Source organism: Diceros bicornis, chromosome 10 (assembly GCF_020826845.1).
Source record: "Diceros bicornis minor isolate mBicDic1 chromosome 10, mDicBic1.mat.cur, whole genome shotgun sequence".
Classification (NCBI taxonomy): Eukaryota; Metazoa; Chordata; class Mammalia; order Perissodactyla; family Rhinocerotidae; genus Diceros; species Diceros bicornis.
Genome location: NC_080749.1, coordinates 12,659,225 through 12,679,532, shown reverse-complemented (window position 1 = coordinate 12,679,532; position 20,308 = coordinate 12,659,225). Strand labels below are relative to the sequence as shown.

The 20,308-nt window shown below is 39.8% G+C and overlaps 1 protein-coding gene across 6 annotated transcripts in view; it reads left to right on the top strand.

The window, feature by feature from the left end:
* Positions 1–7,648: 7,648 nt before the first annotated feature.
* EPB41L5 (erythrocyte membrane protein band 4.1 like 5) overlaps positions 7,649–20,308 on the top strand; it is a 122,684-nt gene continuing 110,024 nt past the window's right edge. For all 6 annotated transcript variants that reach the window (XM_058548811.1, XM_058548812.1, XM_058548808.1 and 3 more), the window contains exons 1-2: positions 7,649–7,786; positions 14,033–14,220. In XM_058548811.1, coding sequence (XP_058404794.1) covers positions 14,041–14,220 — 180 coding nt within the window. In that variant the 5' untranslated portion in view covers positions 7,649–7,786; positions 14,033–14,040. The remainder of the gene's footprint in view (positions 7,787–14,032; positions 14,221–20,308) is intronic.

Sequence of the window (20,308 nt, the reverse complement as noted above, 5' to 3'; positions counted from 1 at the left end):
TAGTTTCCTTTAGCTCTTTATATATGGTTTCCTTTGGTTCTTTGAACATATTTAAAAATAGCTGATTTAAAATCTTTGCCTAGTAAGTCCAATGCTGGATTTCCTGAGGGACAGCAGTATTGACTGCCTTTTGTCCTGTGTAAGGGCCACAGTTTCTTTGCTTGTCTCATATTTTTTGTTGAAAACTGGACATTTTAAATAATATAATCTGACAACTCTGAAAACCAGATTTTCTTTCTCTCCAGGGTTTTTTGTTGTTGTTGTTGCTGTTTGTTTAATTACTTTCCTGAATTAGTGCTGTAAAGTCTATATATTTTTTACCATGTGTGGCTTCTGAGGTCTTTGTTCAATTGGCTTAGTGATCACCTAATGACTGGACAGAGATTTCCTTAAATGCCTGGAACTAATAAGTCTCCTATCTTTGTCAAGAGGCTCTCTGTGTGTGTTGTGGCTCATCTTTAACACTCTGCTGGGGAGTTTACAACTGTATCTTAGCCTTCACTTCCTGCTTGAATAGAGCCTCAAAGTTAGCCAGAGATGAGAGCTCAGGACCTTCTCAGATCTTTCCTGAACATGTTTTTAGAACTGGGCATGCACATAGCCCCATGCATGCAAGTGGCCGTCTAGATTCCCAGAAACATGTCAGAACTTTTCAAATACCCTGATGGACATCTCATTCCCCAGCTTTTCATTTTGAGCTTTTTTTATTAGCCTATTGTTTATCCCAACTGTTATCTACTGCCTCAGGCATCCATAATGTTAAACAATTGCCTCTATTTGTTTTCAACAAACACCACCAGGAAAAAAGCTGTGTGCCCTGAATGAGCACTGCATCAGGTCAAATAAACACACCTTGTGAATGAGGTCCTCCAGTGAAGCACTAGGTAGGTGATATAGCAACTGTTCTCTACGAATGGGGCTTTGAAGGAGCTCTGACTCTGTTCTGCTCCCTCCAGTGGCTACTAGACTGCTGGTTTTTAAGGCTGCAGTGGAACTGAGGAGAAGAGGATGAGAATAGAGCAAGTTAAAATGCCACAAAACTCACTGCTCTTACCAAAATTCAGCTATTTTTCTTGAATAAACACCCTCTGGATTGTTGCAAGCTTTTGGCTAATATCCAGAGTTCTGAAAAAAAAAAGTTGATTCTGACTATTTTTTGCAGTGTTTTGTCATTTTTCCAGATGAGAGAATTTTCAGAGTTTCTTACTCTGCCATTTTCGTGGACTTTGTTTAACACATTAATTTTAGACACCTTGTTTTTCAACACACTCATCTGACTGTATTCTGATTGACTTTTGGTTGTTGCTGGGAACCAAACCACCCTCAGAGGAAATAGATTTGCTACCATGGAAAAATACAGAGACCTGTGAATACCCACTCTATCTCTTACCATTACTCTCCCACTTTCTCAAGCATTAGTAGCACTAAGAACGAGCTATAATGTCCCTAAACTGTACATTTCCCTCCATTGTATTTGATCCTCACAACTATATCCCCATTTTATAGATGAGGAAATTGAAACTCAGAGTTTAAGTATCTTTCTGGAAGTTAACTAACTAGCAAATGGAGCCGCAGAGACTAGAGCAGGTCTGTCTGACTCTACAGCCAAATTCAATATTCTTTGAGAGAAATTATTTTTAAGGGGAGCAGAATTTGTCACCCCAAAACACATCTCTTTGGCAAAAGGATTATTTCAGGCTGATTATTTTTAAGAGAAAAAAAAAGACTCAGGAAGAACCTTTAACCTTCACCCTAACTGCCTAAAAGAATTTAGGTAGAGGACCTGTTCCAGGAAGGAGATATCACTATAGATAACTATAGACTAACATGAACTAGGTGTGATAGACAAGAAGGAACCTAGCAGGGCCAGTTTGATCAATGTCTTCTCTGTGTCCCATTGTTTCTGGATGCCCCAGCAAACATTTGTTTATCAAGCATTTACTCTTTTCATTCTTCTTGTGAATTGCCTTCCTTCTCTTTGAAATCCCAGATCCTTGCCCCCTTCTCCTTAGACCAGATTGACATATATATCTCATTTTGCCTGACTGTCTTTGACATCTCTTATGTTAATGTGGATTTCCTGTATGTACATAATTAAATTTGATTTTCTCCTGTTAATCTGTCTTACATCATTTTAATTATTTGTCCAGCCAAAAGAACCAAGAAGGGAAGAGGGAAATTTCCCCCTTCCCAACAAATTAGTTGGGAAGTACCAATTTATATGTTTGAAATTGTTTGAAAAATTATTGTCATTACTTTAACCTGACCTCAGATTTCTAAATCAAATTTTGGAAAATAGGCATTTAAAATATGATAAGATTCTCTCTTTAAAGGAAACTTGAGGTTTGGGTTATTTTTTAACAAAACTTTAAATTAATATATATCTAAACTCAGTATTTTTGTGTATTTGGTTTATGTGAAATTAAATGACATCCTCTTAGATATTGGAATATGTATAGAATCACAGCTTTTAAGATCCAGAAAAGATTTCAGGAATCATGTGTTCTAATTACCTCATTTTATAGATGAGAAAACCAATGCCAGAAAAGATGAATCCTTGTCCAAGTGAGTTAGTGGTAGGGGGGTCACCACCGATCTTTCTACTGTATGGTATCCTAATACCTTCACAGGCCCTGGTGTCAAGCAATAGTCACAGGTGTGGGGGCAGTCATCTAACGACCTCCTTACTCAAAATGAAGACCACTAATGAGCAGTACCAACAAACTGCAAGCTACGGGTAATGCAGACTCTCAGGCCCCACCCCAGAGATAAACCTTTTAACAGGATCTCCAGGTGACTCATATGCACTTAGCTTTAGAGGCACTGAACCTTGGCTCCTTCCTTCTTCTTCTTTTGAGTCTCCCAGTCTCATCATGGTTTCACCCTTGGGCAAACCTAATGGCAAAATGTTTTCACTTTGCTCTTTATTACTCAATATTATGAACTTGCCTGGAGCCACCCAAGGTTTTCTGAATTTTTCTTCCTATCAAGATTAAGAAGGAGCATAGGCCACCACATCAATAGGGCTCTGTTCCAGATAATTCTGAATAAAGTGATGCATGAAATATGGATGCTTAGGTCTTTTGCCCTGAGTCTCCAGAAGTAGGGAAAAGCCTGAGTGCTTTGGAGAAAGAAGTGACTTGTCTTCAATTCACCCTTCCATGTCCCTTCTCTGAATACCTCTACCCCCATTCTTTTAAGATCCTTCAATTAGTCCATGTGGCATGAATTTGTTTAAGGTCTTACTCCTCCCAGGAATACTTGCAAAGAGAGGAAGGATGGACTTTCAAACATGAGATTGTGGCTTAGGAAAGACTTAGCTGGGTAAAAGGAGCTACCCAATTGCATGAAGTTAGGCCCAGGCCACGGCCTGATTTTGGGAAACCCTCGTCTTCTATTTTCAGTACCCAGGTATTTTTGTTCCTTGGTCTGTAAAATTTACATTATCTTATATGTTGTGTTGTATACTTCTGAAAACATTTTCAGATAACTTATTTTCTGTAACACTCATAACTACCCTGTGAGGAAGGTGGTATCATTCTCACTTTACAGACTTTAAAGTTGTTTTAGATCTTTTAGCTTGTGAACTGAAGCCTAGACTCTTTGCAGTATGCTAATAAAATTCTCTCTCTCAGTGGTGTTTCCTGATGACTGGTTTTGTTTTTTGATTCATTTCGTGTGCATTTTTGAACACTTCGATCCAGTGTCTGATATATGAATTCTTCGTGATACACACTCTCCTGAGCATATTTTCTTTTCAATGGAGGCTTTGGAATGCAGGGCTCCTTCAGTCTCCAGGAGGCCTGAATCTCATATGGATGTTCTCTCTGCTCTGCTCTGCTCTGCTCAGAACACCTTTGGCATGAAGGGCCCGACCAGTGTGGACCAATTCAGAGAAGCTGACCCAGAAAGTAAAGAGCTTGGAAATCAGAACAAGAGGAGAAGATTTTGCAGGCTTGGACAAATGTCCTCAACTATTTGAAGGGCTGTGATGTGAAAGAGGGATTATGTTTCTTCTTGTGGGCAGAGGCAGATTTACCATGAAGATAATCAGATTTAAGCTTTAGGGCTCCTTACTTGTGTGGGCCCCTTCCAAGACCCTGTACCTAATTTTGATTCCTTAAATTTGTGTTATTTCACTTAAAGAGCTGCCTCCTAAATTGTATGATTTTCAGAACCCACAAAATCTGAATCTAACCCTTTCTCTGTGGCTCCGGGAAGCAAATCAGGACCTAAGATAGACGTGGAGATCTAGGGTGAGGGTGTTAGTTCAATAAAGGAAAATCTTTTCATGGGCCAGGACTATGCCACCAAAAAGTGGGTCATTGTGGTAGGCACCCTGTATAGCGTACCCACAGTCATTCTTCCTGGCAACACCCCCTCTTTCCTGCTAATAGAAATTGGATTTGTTCAAGAAGTTAATGGAGAACCTTGATCTCAGAGAGAGCAGGCCCTTCCCCAAACTTCAAGAGTGAATTATTATCAGTCTAAACCAATCACAGTGTTCTCTTTCCTGTGGTCAGTAATTGGTCTAAGTATGGGCAGGTCATCTCGTTCTGGCCAGTGAGACGGGGGTGGTAGGACTTCCTTCCTGAATTAAAAGACTAGGCTTCAGGAAGAAAAGGTCTTTTCCCCCCTTCCTTTCACTTCTGAAACTCAGATAGGACAGCTGGAGATGCTGCAGCCCTCCTGTGGCCAGTAGGCTAGCAGCATAAAAACCAGACTGTACATGCTAAGGATGGCAGAATGGAAAGAGTAAGAGAGTTTAGGATCCTTATAGTGTTTTTGAGGAGCTGAACCCATACTAGGCAGCCACCTACCTCTAGACTATTTATGTGAGAAAAATAAACTCCTTATTTAAGTACAGTTAATTATATTCTCTATTATTTGCAGCCAAATGCATTTTTACTTAATTTGGCTGTGTTCAAGGAGAGAAACTTTGTCTCTGGTGGGAGTCAATTAGTGAGCTAATTTACCACAAAATAGGGATATTGCAGAGGGTACTTATCTCTGGGAGAGAGGATTTGGGAAAGTGTTAATTGTTATTAGGAATAATCTCCCATGATTAGAGCACACAGAACTTCCTGTGACTTAGGGCCTTAGGTGTCATTCTCCCTCCCCCAACTCTTTATATTTCCTTGAGCCTGGAACCACCTTTCTCAACCTATTCCTCTCACCTCATCCACTGCCTCCCTCAACCCTACCCTTGACAGGAGGTAGAAAAAAGGACTGAGCAGAAGGGGAGAAGAGGACACTTTCTCTAAACGGGTGGGCTGTGCAACAGTTTGGGATAATGAGGGAGGTTTCTAAGTATTGACAGAAAATTCTTCCATTATTGATCAGTAAACAAATAAATTACACTACGACTTTCAAACAGCTGGAGATGCTGGGTAACACTGGGTAATACTTGGAGGGAGACAGCTCTGATGGGGGTGCTGGAGGGGATGGCACTCAAGACTGTACAGTTTTCAAACTGGGGTAATCAGAGCCCTGGAGAGACATGAAGGTTTTCCAAGGAGTACATGGCCCAGATAGAATTTTTTAAAAAACTTTTTATTATGGAAAAAATTTAAACCCATACATAAAATAGACAAAATAGTTTAATGTACCTACTTACCCAGCTTGAACACATGGCCCATTCATGTTTCATCTATGTGTCCACTGCTTCCTTCCTTCTCACGATCATGGCTTTCTTATTGAGATAAAGATGCAAAGGTGACCCCCAACAATTCCTCCCAGCCCTGCATGCCCACGCTGCTCCTCCCATGAGAGATGACGAAAATGTTCTACAATTAGATTGCAGTGATGGTTGCACAACTTTGTGAATGTACTAAAAGCCACTGAAGTGTACACTTTAAATGGGTGAATTGTATCATCATATGTGACATATTTCAATAGGGCTGTTTTTAAAAAGTAGAGAAAGAAAATTTCTCTAATACTATTAAAAGAAAAAAAAAAAGAGGTGGAATCTTGTTTCCATCCCTCTTGAAACTGGTCTGCCCTGTGACTTGCTTTGACCAATAACAGGCAACACAGGTGATACTGTGTGACTTCCGGGCATTTCCCTTAATAGGCCTTGGAGCTTCAGTTTTCACTCTTTTAGAGGGCTGAACCCCAACTACCCTGCTGGAAAGCCAGGCCCAGGCAGAACTCAGCTGTTCATTTCAGCCACCCCAGCTGAGAGGCCACAGAGCTGAGGGAAGCCATTTGGGCAACTGCAGCTCCTGCTGAGCTGCCCCCGCCAAGACTGGGTGGGGCAGAGCCCAGCTGTCCCCGGCACCCCTGACTATTAAGTCTTGGGGTGGTGGAGGAATGGGCAGTGCCAAGTCTCCACAAGGGGTCGATGAATATTTGTCTCTTCTCAGTTCAGCCAGCAGGGTCCTCCACTTAACACCTCCAGTGACTCCCCACAGCCCTCAGAGCTCTGACCAGGGCACACAGGACACCCCCCTCCTCTCTGACTTACCTCCTAACACTCTTTCCTTTGCTCCCTCACCTCTCAGCACACTGGCGTTCCTCGAGCAGGCCAAGCAGGCACCTCGCAGGGCCTGTGCTCGTCCCTTGGCTCTCCCCTAGACGTCCACAGGCTGCTCCTTCACCTCCTTCAGGTCTTCACTCAAAGGCCACCTTCTTATCGAGAGCTTCCTCCTTACCTAGCCAGTCTATCTAAAATTACCACCCCTCATTCCCTCTCCCTATTCCCTGTATTTGTTTTTCTATTTATCATTAACAGTGCCTAACAGAGTATTTAGCCAGCCCTGGTGGTCTGGTGGTTAAGATTCGGTGCTGTCACTGTGGCGGCCCGGTTCGTTTCTGGTCAGGGAACCACACCAGCCTTCAGAAGCCTGTTGGTTGTCATAGTGTGGACTCTGCTGTACACAGGGTGGAGAGGAGTCAGCATCCACTCGATGATGCAAAGACAGTATTTATTTTTATTTAATTTTACTAATTTATCTCATTTATGTTCTGTCTCTCCTGCTAGCACTGAAGCTGCAGGAGGGATTTTTGTCTGTCTTGTTTATCCTTTGTATCTCCAGTGTCTAAAACACAGCCTGGCCCAGGCACTTCCGTAAATTATCTGTAGAAAGAATGGATGAAATGTCACCTTGTCACAGAGGATCTCCCTGACCACACTGTATTAAATAGAAACCTATTTCCCATTTCCATCTTTATTTTTCTGCTTGATACATGTATTTGTTACCATCTTCCTCCTCACTAGAATGAAAGTTCCCTTAACAGCAGGGAGTAAATATCTGCTGAATGAATTAATTTCTTGAACGAATGGATGAACGAATCTAGCAGCACCTGACGCTGGGCTCCCACCGCTCTAAGCCGCCTTTGTGACAGGACTAATTTCGGGGCTCGTTGCGGGCGCGCACCCCCTCGGAGGGCGGAAGTCAGATAGCCAGGGCTGCGTTTCGGCAGCGCCCCTTTAAATCAGCAGCGGACTCCAGGCCGCTAGCGCGGGTTGCAGGTCGGCCCGGCCTGGCATCGCCGGTTTAACCTGAGTCTCGCCCAGCCGGTCGATTTCCGGGGCGGTGTCATTGCCCATTTAAGAGCGGAGCGCCCCGCCCTCGAGGGCGGAGCTTAGAGGGGGCTTTAAGGGGCGGGCGGGCCGGCGGCCGGGGTCCTCGGGGGATTAGCGCGGAGTGGGTGTGCGCCTCAGGCCGCCATTTCTTGGCGTCTCCAGAGGAGCCGCCCCCTCCTCAGCCTCGCTCGGACCTCTCCCGTCTCGTCGCCGGCGCCCCGCGCCCCCTTCGCCGCCGCGCCGTCGTCCCCAGCCCAGGTAAGCGCGGGGCCCAGCGGCCCCGGCCGCACCGGCTGCCCCCGCGCCCCTCGCGGCCCGGGACCCCCCTCCCCGGCCGGCCTCCGCGCTCGCGCCGTGCTGCCCTCCGGCTGCCCCGCGCTTCCCGGGCTGGCCCGCAAAACATTAAACCCGCCGAGAGGGGAGGGGCGGCGGCGGCCAATGGGCAGGGCCTCCGAGTTTCGGGCGCTGTCGAGCGGCGCGGCCGGAGCGAGCGCCCGAGGCGAAGCCGGTCGCTGTGTGCCGGTCGCCGCCGGGGTCGCGGGCGTGGTGGGGGCGGCGCGCGAGGCGGCTGTGGCAGGACAAGGAGAAAACACACGTTGAGTTGGTGTCACGGTCTTGTAACAAAAGCTCGAGCGTCCTTTTGGGACTAATTTGCGTTTGACTAAAACTTGAGCCGCTTGGAAATCGTGCGAGGCAGGTGTGTGCCCCGCGGTGACGAGGTCTGCAGGGCCCTCCCCGCCCCCACTGGTGGCGGTGGGCGTGTTGATGATGGTTCTTGGGTGTGTCAACATTAATTGTATCTGTCACTATCTTCGTGGTTACCAAGTCTCATGAATTTTACTTGAGAGCAAGAAGATCAAGTCTTTTAAACCGTTTGACAGCATCTTAAATTAATATCCAAAGTATTTTTTTTTAAGAATTCGGGGAAAAAATTACCCGTAACACTTATTTCTAACATAACTAACACGTTGCTGAACCCTAGCTAACATAGTGGATTATTTGTACAGATAAGCTAGTTGGCAGGGTTTTCTTCTTTTTATAGATAAACTTCATTAGAAAATGATGTAACTTCTGTTGAATTATTCTCTTCCAAACATTTTCTGTATTGGGATTACTGGGACAAAAGGTTAATATCTTCATGGCACTTGTTATACATTGGTATATTGCTTTATCAAAAATCAATTGCTTACCAAAGATTGTGGCCACCAGTCGGGTATGAGAGTATACACATTTCATGACAAACTTAAATTTTAGATATGTATTTTAAAAAAAAATTTTCAGTTAATTTAGATAGTGGATTATTTCTATTTGCATTTTTATGGTCGTAAAGGAAACCCTTCTTGTTAGTTCATTGCAGAAAACTTAGAAATCACAGATTAAAAACTAGTATTTTTTTTAAAAAAACCATATAATACTACTATGCAAAAATTCCACTGTATTATTTTAGTGTCAAGATAGGTTCTTTATTGAGCGCCTAATATGCAGATTGCTATGCTAGCTGGGTCGTAGTGGTGAAGGAGTCAGACTAGGAGCCATCCTTGAGTCGTAGAGGGGTAAATACCTAGTAAAAAAAATAAGCTATTGGGTATTTAGTTACAGTTTCCTTAAGTGTTATAAAGAAAAGGCTAAGGTGCTAAAAGGAGCACCTAATTAGGACTCAGGAGTCTTGGGGAGTACATTTCTGAGGAAGTGGGAGAGGGCGGGGGAGAGGGGAAGTGGAAAAAGAGCATTCCAGAAGAATGGAACAGCTAACGCAAAAAAAATGTCCACAGTGAGAAAGATTCTTGGGCTGAGCAGAAGGGGCACTTGAGCAGAGTGAGCAGCTGGGAATGGGTTGCCAGCAGGGTCAGGCGGGTAGAAGGAGCTCCATCATGGAGCAAGGCCGTTAAAGATTTTTAAACGGGTCGGATTTGTGATTGATAAAAATGCACTGCTGCAGCATGAAGAATGAAAGAGTGGAGGGTGGAAAAAGAGTGAATATGGGAAAACTTTTTTTTTTTTTTTTTTTGGTGAGGAAGATTTGCTCTGAGCTAACATCCATTGCCAATCTTTTTCTTTTTTTGCTTGAGAAAGATTAGCCCTGAGGTAACATCTGTGCCATTCTTCCTCTATTTTGTATGTGGGTCGCCCCCACAACATGGCTTGACAAGTGGTGTAGATCGGTGCCGGGGATCCAAACCTGCAAACCCGGGCCGCAAAAGCAGAGTGCCTGGGACTTAACCACTATGCTACAGGGCTGGCCCCCTAGATTCTATTTAGAGAAGATTTAAGTACCTCCACATGACCCTCTCCAGAGATAACCTCACTTAACAGTTTGCATGTCCTGCTAGTCCTTTTGTGTGTGTGTGTGTGTGTGTGTGTCTAAAATATAAGTATGTATATGTATGCTCCCCCAGTATGGGGTAAAACTATATTCCTTTTTCTCTGATTTCATTTTTCACTTATAAATTTTGTCAGTGTGTAAGTCAACTGTACTTGAAAAACAGCTGTATTATATGCCATTGTACGTACCGTAATTTGTGTAACTACTTGCATGTTGATGGACATATTTAAAATTTTGCGTCAGTTATGGCCTGAAAGTTCTTCTTTCTACAACTTGGAGCACATGTAGGACTAATTCTTTAGGATATCCTACTAGAAATAGAATTGCTGAGTGAAAGGGTGTGCACATTAAAATTTTTGATAGTGTGGTCCAATCCTCTTCCAAAGAGGACAGTGTATGAGGTTGATGGCTTTTCCCATATCCTTTTCAACACTGGCTGTCTTGAGTCTTTTCAATGACAGACAATATCTTACTTTTTGATTTGTATTTCCTTGGTTACTGTTGAGGTTGAACATCTTTTTTTATGAATATTTTTATTGCATATCATTTTTTAAAACTTTTTCTTCATATCTTGCCCATTTTTTTCTGTTGTGTTATCTTAATGATTTGTGATAGTTCTTTATTAAACTGCATATTAATCCTTCAAAAAATTGTTTTTGCAGAAAAAATTTTAAAAGCCCTTTACCCTAATATACTATTTGTTTCCTTCTAGTACTTTCTCATTTCTTTCACTTTAAATCTTTAGTCCATCTAAAATTTATTTTCAAGTAAGTTGCTTTCATATTTTTGTAAAAAGAACTTGTTATTTGTGGCACTGGGTTTTATAGTTCAAAATACATAATTCTTAAAATTCTAAACCTGAAAGAAGCTGTGTTTTTCCTTAGCAGGTTAACTCTACTTGTATAGTGAGTCTTTATTTTCAAGATGTAGGATAAGGTGTAAGTCAGAAAACTTGTTTTATAAATCATTTGCTTGTCAGGAACCACAAAGTTGTAGCACATTTCGAACATTTTTTTCCCCTTAAAAAAACTTGTTACTATGGAAAAATTCAATGTATGCATAAATATTCAGAAGAGTATACTGAACCCCCGTGTAGCCATCATGCAGCTTCAGCAGTTATTGGCCAGTTAGTTTCACCTCTATCCCCACTTAACTCCCTTCCTTGTATTATTTTGATGCAAATACTAGACATCACATCATTTCTTCTATAAATATTTCAGTATGTATCTTAAAAGATGTATCTGAAAAGATAAGGACTCTTTTTTTTTTTAACATATCTTTAATACCACTATTTAAAAGAAAAATGGCAGTAATTCCTTGGTTATCTTAAACAATCCAGTCAGTATTCAAACGTGTGTATGTATAATTTAGTCCTTGGGAAGTTCAAATGACAATTATCATGGCTTTGCCAGTTTACCTAATTACATAGGAGTATGCATACTTATAAAATGAGGATATAATCCTCAATTTATAGCTATTGAATAATTTTTTAATATGTTGGTATTTAATATTTCAGCTTTTATGTTTACAGGTACATCTAGTTTAAAACAGCTTATATATCGTATATCTTATACGATATATAAGACGTCTTATATATTGTATATATATATAACAACAAATGTGTGACTTATAAAAATTTTTTATTTTGAAATAATTTTAGACTTATATAGAAGTTACAACAATAATACAGGGCCGGCCCCATGGCTTAGCGGTTAAGTGCGCGCGCTCCGCTGCTGGCGGCCCGGGTTCAGATCCTCGGCGTGCACCGACGCACCGCTTCTCCGGCCATGCTGAGGCCGCATCCCACATACAGCAACTAGAAGGATGTGCAGCTATGACATACAACTATCTGCTGGGGCTTTGGAGGGAAAAAAATAAATAAATAAAAATTAAAAAAAAAAAAAGATCTTTAAAAAAAAAAACAATAATACAGAGTTTCCATATGCCTTTCACCTAGCTTCCCCCAATAACATCTGGCAACTTAAAAAAAAAAAAAGCTTATTTGAATTAGAATCTAAAATAGGTCCACATATTGTGATTGATTGATATGTATTTTAAGTCTCTTCTCATCTATAGTTTCCTTTGTACCCCCCTTCCAATTTGTTGAATAAGCTGAATTAAGTTTTAAAAAAATTCATCGTGTACGTTTTGTGTTTGTATTTTCATTCAGCTCCTTTTTAGCTGTGATCTTTGGTAATTTATTTCTTATCCCTAAAATGTGAGTTTTACTTGAATGGTTCTATGATGTAGAAAGAGAGACCAAGACTTGGAGTCAGAAAATTGGAGTTTGAACCCTTGTCTTCACCGTGTGCTAAATAATGGACTTGGTCAATGGTTTAATTTCTCTGACCCTTAGTTTACTCATCAAAATAAGGCAATCTTTGGGGAGTTTTCCTGGGGGAGCAAGTTAGGATTATTTACTAAACAAGTGTTGTACTTGATGATGAAATGTGCTGGGTGGCTAGCTATTCAAAGTAGGACTTGTGTCCTCAAGGAGCTTACAGTAAAGGATACAGACGTGTAAGTGAATAATTAAAATCTGATTAGTGAAGCAATAAAATATTTTCAAGGTTCAGTGGAAGTGTGATGATAGGAGCGACTGACTCTGGATAGCAGAGAATGTTTCTCAGGGGAGATATAGGTGGAGTTGGGTTAAAAGGAATAAATATGGATTCTCTGACATAAGGGTGTTAGAAGTCTTGGGTAACAAGTACAACCTTTCATAGGCACCTGAAAGGAGACTGGAGAGCAAGGTGCAAAGGGACCGAGCAATGCCTGAAATAAACCTGGAGAGGGCGAGACTGAAGCCACATGTTATGTATGAGTGCTTTGGAAACTGGAAAGCTATCTAAAATTTTAGTTATTTCTTTGGGATTTTGAGCAGATGAATGTACAAATGACAAACATCATGGCTTAGCCAGTTTACCCAATTATGTAGGAATATCCATACTTGTAATATTCATACTTGTAATGTGTGTATGGTAATCTTCAATTTATAGATACTTTTTAATGGGATATATTTATTTATTTTAAAATTAGCTTTTATTTTTATCAAGTTTACAAATATATGTAGTAGAAAGAGTCGTCTGACCTGAAGGCTTCTTTTGAAAAACAGCACGCTCTTGAATTCTGCTCCCTCCTTAAGGCAACCACTTTCACGTTTTAAATAACATGGTCTTATTGCTACTTCTTGACTTTCAGTTTTAGGAATTATGTGTTGAATTCCCACTAGGCAAGGTGAGGAATTAGCCCTCTGTCCACACCTACCTCTATTTTATACCTCCTCTCAGTTGTAGTTACTTTATAGTTATGGTTAGATCAATATTTAGTGTTTATAGTGTTTTGACTATTAAACTATTAGCTGAGTCATGTAGTGTACTGTGATTGCTTTTCCTTTTCTGCACAACTTCTTTTTTTCTCTGAAATTAATAATTGTCTTTTTGTTTATTTGTTGGCTTATATACCGTGTGTACTTATTTTTCTGAAACTCAGTCGTGTAACATTAGATTAGCAAGGTGGTTTTTATGGTGTTTCCATTTTATGTGTGCTGTATTTTAAAGACTACTAATACCTGTTTTAATTATTTTGATTAACGTTTATGTTCTTAATAGAGATAAGGAAAGAAATAGCATTAAAGTAATTTGACGTTATAAAGAAATTGAGTAGCAATTTCAAATATGTAATAGAATATTTGATAAAACCATAATATTTGAATTATATTTGTATTTTAGCTGAAATAGGTGATTATTTTTGTATTTTTATTATGAATGCTCAGAAGAGAAGTGGAACTTCTTAGGATTGTTATGATCATCAAAGGATACCTTAGTGTGTGACATCATTTCCTAATGTTTGTAGGGATATACGGCTATTGTACATAATTCATTGACCCAAAAGACCTGATGAACTTCATAAATGTTTGCCCTCTCCTATCAGATCAGCTCCTTATAAAATAGTCCCGTAAGTTTAGAAATGCTCTAAGCCATAGCTCTATTTTATGTAAAAGTCTTTAAAAACTTTGAATTCAAGTAGCCAGTTTTAATTACTTTTTTCCTAATTTACTTGACAGGAGCCCTTTTTAATAGCATATCTGCTAATGTCCACAGGACTTTACTAAGTAACACCGTATGTCTGACTGCAAATTGTGGGGAGTCTTCTGATATCTTTTTCTCTCTGGTTTATAGTGACAAAAATGCTGAGCTTCTTGCGGAGAACGCTCGGGCGTCGGTCAATGCGTAAACACGCTGAGAAGGAGCGACTCCGAGAAGCTCAACGAGCTGCCACGCACATCCCTGCAGCTGGAGATTCTAAGTCCATCATCACGTGTAGGGTGTCCCTTCTGGATGGTACTGATGTTAGTGTGGACCTGCCGGTATGTAGATCTTGCTGACCTTTTGCAAATTCTATATGAGATGGCTTTCTTCATTTGTGCTTTCTAGTGATAACTTCCTGGGGGAATTAGGTAATATGGGTTAGTATGGATCAGGCGTTATAACATACAGGTACATGGATCAGGTAACCTTGGGTACCTGGAATGGTAGTATTTCTCTGGAATTAGTGGCAGTTACCTGAAACGTTTAAACGATAGGGCAGTTACTGGCACAAGTCATTTGTGTGTGTGTTTATGTGTATTCTTTATGATGGCAGTACATAGTGTACTTCAGTGGATTTCTCACAATCCTTGTAGAGCAATTATTAAAGCAAGGAAAATCTTTGGGACCAATAACGATACTTTACATGTATACTGTAAGACTTTTAGTTCTCTATACTTTTCCGTAATTTTCAAAACACTCCTCACTTTCCTCAAAACAAAAACTTCCTCAACAATTTGGTGTACTTGCCAAAATTTTAATGAAACGAAGTGAGAAAAAGGACTTTCATACTCCTCAGCTCTGACTGCCTATCTCTTTGCTCCCAAAGTAGTTTGCAGGGGAGGTTTTTGATAGACTGTAATCTTTATTTCAAGACAGGATGTTGTAATTATATGCAAATTTTGGGTAGTTTTTTTTTCAGGTACGAATACCTAATCATAACTCACAGTATACAACAATCCAGCATATTTGAAAGGGGTTAACTTATTCCTTATAAGCCTTTTTTTGAGGGGAGAGGGAGGTAGCTCTGTGGTTTTGGGGAAATTGAGTTTCTTTCTGAGCTGTTTACTAATACCAAATCTCTTTCTAATAGCTTCGTTCTGCGTTAAAAGATTTACACAACTAAGCTATAAAATGTGCAAATTGATGTAAGCATCATTGGATGTTCCACACTGTCTTCCCTCTTCACAAACTCTTTTTAGTACATGTTCATATACCCAAAATGCGGTAGGGTCTCTTTGTGTGAGGTGATAGTGTAGATGCTGCTACGATACATAGTTGACTAAGTTCTGGAAAGCCATAAACTCACAGAGTCAGAGATTAAAGAATTGGATAGTTTGTTTAAATGAATATTCTGGTTAATTGAATAATTGAGAATGTACTAGGTATGTACCTTACACATTTTTAAAACAATAGAATGTGATAAAATTAAAGACGCAGGATTTCTTCAAGTGTTCAGAAGTCATTGTTATGAGTATTTATTATCTTTGTGCATTATACTGGACATTTTTAGGGTTTTTGATTCTGGAAGACTTTAAGGCATTTAAATTTTCTTCCTGTAAGGGCTTCTTGAGGGTTTGTGAGACATTCTAATATGTGATACTTTGTGAGGGTAGTTTTCATATTCATTTCTTATTTGATAAGTACCTTAAGAGTTTCGTGTACTGTTCTGTTAAAATATCATTAGATATGTAGTGAAAAGCTTGAGATGGCTGTGTAAGAGACCGGAAAGAAGTTTCTTATTACCTAATGTTTGAAGTATGAAGTCTCAAAGTTGTTGATGGAGAGGCTGATAGGAAGAAAGTAGAATTTGTAAAGGAGCTTTTTAAAGAGGCAGTGTAGTGTGGAGGAGAAACAGCACTAGGTTTTAAAGTAGTGGAACAATGGCTAGTGACTGGTATAGAATAGTTTCCTGTGCTTGGTATGCTCAATAGGGTGTATGTAATGCTTGATCAAGGCCAGAAATGCTAGCTGACTGCTCTTGCAGACAATTGCAGTGAAAAAGCCAAGAGTTTTAGATTTGACTGTTTGTAGAACTAGAACAGTTGCCTTTTCAGCTCTGCAGGTGAAATCCTAGAGTTAGTAAACTAACTCTAGATGCTTGCACAGATATAAAACGGGCATTCATCTGCCAGCTGAACTGCCATACTAAAGAAAAAAATAGGCTAGAGGAATGTTAATTTCTAAAAAGAAAAGGTTTTCCCTTTTTCTGATTTAACTTCTCAAACAGTCTAAGATGATTCTGAAAGAAGATTTAGAATTGATTTTGGAAATTGAGTGAAGCATATACTCATTTCTCATTAGGATTAGGGTCACTAGTGGTCGTAGTAAGCCCGCTTGGAATTAAGGTGATTGCCGGGCAATATGTAAGGGATTATATGTGATTAAATACAATAATTTAAATCCCTAGACTTCAAATTAATATATACCAAGTAGAATGATCATTTTCTTCCTTCTGGTCTCCTTTCCTCTCAAAATTGGGGGAGGAATTTAAATACCTTCTACATTCTTTTTTATTTTGAAGAACTAAATATAGTGAGAATGCCTTTCAGTGAATGATAAAGGGATCAGGTAGAAGTTTCTGACTATCCGATTTTTAAATTTTCTCTTTGGAAATGCCACTTAACTCCTTTGATTGATTTCTGAGCTTAGTATTGTTTAGTAAATAGCCTGTCCTGTAAAACGCTGCATCTCCTAAGTTTTAAATTAATAGGGAGGGGCCGGCCCTGTGGCGTAGCGGTTAAGTGCACGTGCTCAGCTGCTGGCAGTCTGGGTTTGGATCCTGGGTGGGCACTGATGCACCGTTTGTCAGGCCATGCTGTGGCGGCGTTCCATATAAAGTGGAGGAAGATGGGCACAGATGTTAGCCCAGGGCCAGTCTTCCTCAGCAAAAAGAGGAAGATTGGCATGGATGTTAGCTCAGGGCTGATCTTCTTCACAAAAAAAAAAAAAAGAAATCGGTATCAAAAACAATGAAAAGAAAAATACATTGAAAAAAATAAAAAAAATAAAAAAATAAATTAATAGAAAATATTTGATTAACAAGTAGATAGTAATTTTTTATGTACCTACTTTGCTAATAGAGATGGTGAAGGTTTTAAATTATATATATGTATATGGTTAAATTATATAGACCATGTATAGTTATACCTTTAAATAAATGAAAAAACATCCCACGTCCACTAATTGGAAAACTTAACGTTGTTAAGATGGCAGTGTTCCAAACTGATCTACAGATTCAACATATTCCCCACCACTACTAGCTGACTTATTTGTATAAATTGACAAGCTGATTTTAAAATTTATATGGAATTGCAAGTTACTCAGAATAGCCAAAACAATATTGAAAAAGAACAGAGTAATAGGACTCACACTTCCCAGTTTTAAGGCTTACTGTAAAGCACTGGTAATCAAAATGGTGTGCTGCTAGCACAAGGATAGACACACAGATCAAGGGAACAGAATAGAGAACTCAGAAACAAACCCATACATCTATGGTCAATTGATTTTTGATAAGAGTGCCAGAACCATTCACTGGGGGAAAGAATAGTCTTTTCAACAAGTGGTGCTGGGAAAACTGGATAGCCACATGCAAAAGAATGAAGATGGAACCTTACCTCACACTTTATATAAAAATTGACTCAAATGGATCAAAGACCTAAATGTAGGAGCTAAGACTATAAAACTCTTAGAAGTAAATGTAGGGATAAATCTTCATGATCTTGGATTTGGCACCAGTTTCTTAGATACGACACCAAAAACATGAACAACAAAAGAAAAAAATAAATTGGACTTTTATCAGAATTAAAAACTTTTGCACCTTAAAGGATGCCATCAAGAAAGTTAAGACTCTCCCACAGAATGGGAGAAAGTATTTGCAAATTATACATCTGATAAGCACCTGTATCTAGAATATATAAAGAACTGTTACAACCCAATGATAAAAAGACAACCCATTTTAAAAATGGGCAAAGAATCTGAATAGATAGTTCTCCAAATGGGATATACAAGTGACCAGTAAGCACATGAAAAGATGCTTGACATCAGAAGTTAGAGAAATGCAGATAAAACCACTATGAGATACAACTTCACACCAACTAGGAAGGCTAAAATAAAGATATCAGATAATATAAGTACTGGTGAGAATGTGGAGAAATCTGAACAATCTTACAGTTCCATTTTTGGCAGGAATGTAAAGTGCTGCAGCTGCTTTGGAAAACAGTCTGGCAGTTCAAGTGGTTAAACATAGTTACCATGTGACCCAGCAATTTCACTTCTAGGTATATACCGGAGAGAATTGGAAACAGGTTTCTACAAAAGCTTCTACACTGATGTTCGTAGTAGCATTATTCTTTTTTGTGTGTGTGAGGAAGATTAGCCCTGAGCTAACATCTGTTGCCAATCCTCCTCTTTTTGCTAAGGAAGATTGGCCCTGGGCTAACATCTGTGCCCATCTTCCTCTACTTTATATGTGGGATGCCTGCCACAGCATGGCTTCATAAGCCATGTGCAGGTCTGCGCCTGGGATCTGAACTTGCAAACCCCGAGCCGCTGAAATGAAGAGTGCAAACCCAACCACAATGCCACTGGGCTGGCCCCAATAGTAGCATTATTCTTAATAGCCAAAAGAGAGAAACAACCCAGATGTCCGTCAACAGCTGAATGGATAAACAAAATGTGTGATATCCATATAATTGAATAATTCTTTCACCTAGCATGTGTCTGCAAAGTTCATCCATGTAGCGTGTATCAGTACATCATGTATCAGTACATGCTACATGGATGAACTTTACAGACACATGCTGGGTGAAAGAAGCCAGTCACAAAAGACCACATATTATATGATTCCGTTCATATGGAAGTCCAGAATAGAGAAATCTATAGAAAAAAAGAATAGATTAGTGGTTGCTTAGGGCAGATGGGTGGGGGCTGAGGGGGCAGTGAGAAGCGTGGTCAGGCACAATAGCTAAAGGATTCAAGGTTTCTTTGTGAGGCGATGAAGATCTTCTAAAATTAGTTGTGATGGTTGTACCTATCTGTGAATACAGTTGTCCCTTGGTATCCGTGGGGGTTGGTTCCAGGACTCCCACCTCCACGGATAGCAAAATCCACAGATGCCCAAGTCCCTTATATAAAATGGCGTAGTATTTACATATAACCTAAGCACATCCTCCCGTAGACTTTAAATCATCTCTAGATTACTTGTAATACCTAATACAATGTAGATGCTATGTAAATAGTTGTTATACTATATTGTTTAGGTAATAATGAAAGAAAAAAAAGATCTGTACATGTTCAGTACAGAGGCAACCATTGTAGGCCTTTTGATCTGTGGTTGGTTGAATCTGTGGATGTGGAACCTGAGGATTTGAGGGGCTGACTATATACTTCTTGGTTATATACTTTTAATGTAGGGTGAGTGGTATGGTATGTGAGTTACATCTCAATGCTGTTAAAAAAAGAATGCATGAATTTTTATATATTTGTGTTTATTCCACTTAAGGATTTTTAGTAGTCAAAAGATATGATAAAAATGGCATATAGGTTTAATTTAGAGGTGATATGTTTGATTCATTACAGGAAAAAAAGCAACTTGGAGAGTGTATTGTAATGAAGGCACAAGATGATGGGGCTGCAGACTAGGAGTGTCAGGGAGATCGCAGTGGAATGAAGGCTTAGTGCATGGATATGGTGGGGAGAGGGAATGAAGGTTAGAAATGAGCAAAACATAGTTCTAACTTTGGTGGAGGGAGTAATATAGATTGTGGGGAAGATGTGAGAGGATGGTTTGCTGTCATGGAGGGAGGGGTAAAAGATGAAGTGGAGAAAAGAGCTTCAGTGGGATGATGAGTTTGGAAGCCAGATTTTAGAGAGTTTGAAAGAATTATTGGAGACAGTCCTGTATTTTTTGGACTCCTTATAGTTCCTTGCCTAATAAATATTGTTTAATTGTTGGAGGAATTGCATGAAGGAAAAATGGGGGATTGCCATGAGATTTGGCAGTAAAAGACAGGAAGGAAGTAACACAGCAGCTAAAGAATGGCTGGATAGAGGAGATCTGAGTTTGTTTAAATGAATAGGAAAAATGGTCTTCAGGAATTGGTTTTATATACACAGGTAGCGATAGTAGGAGGAACATTCTAGGAAGACTGTCCTCTTATGCTGAGAAAAATGGAAGGCTGATGAAAAGATAATATTTTGATGGTTTTAATCTTCAGAGAAGAGAGTATGAAGTGAGGACTGGTCTGAAAGAGGTGTGACCTGGGATAATTTGTTAGGAAGAAAGAAAAGAATATAAGTAGCAAGTGCTGGTCTAGATGCAGCTGAAAAATGAACTTATAGTGGGCCAGAGCTGTATAGATCTGTTTT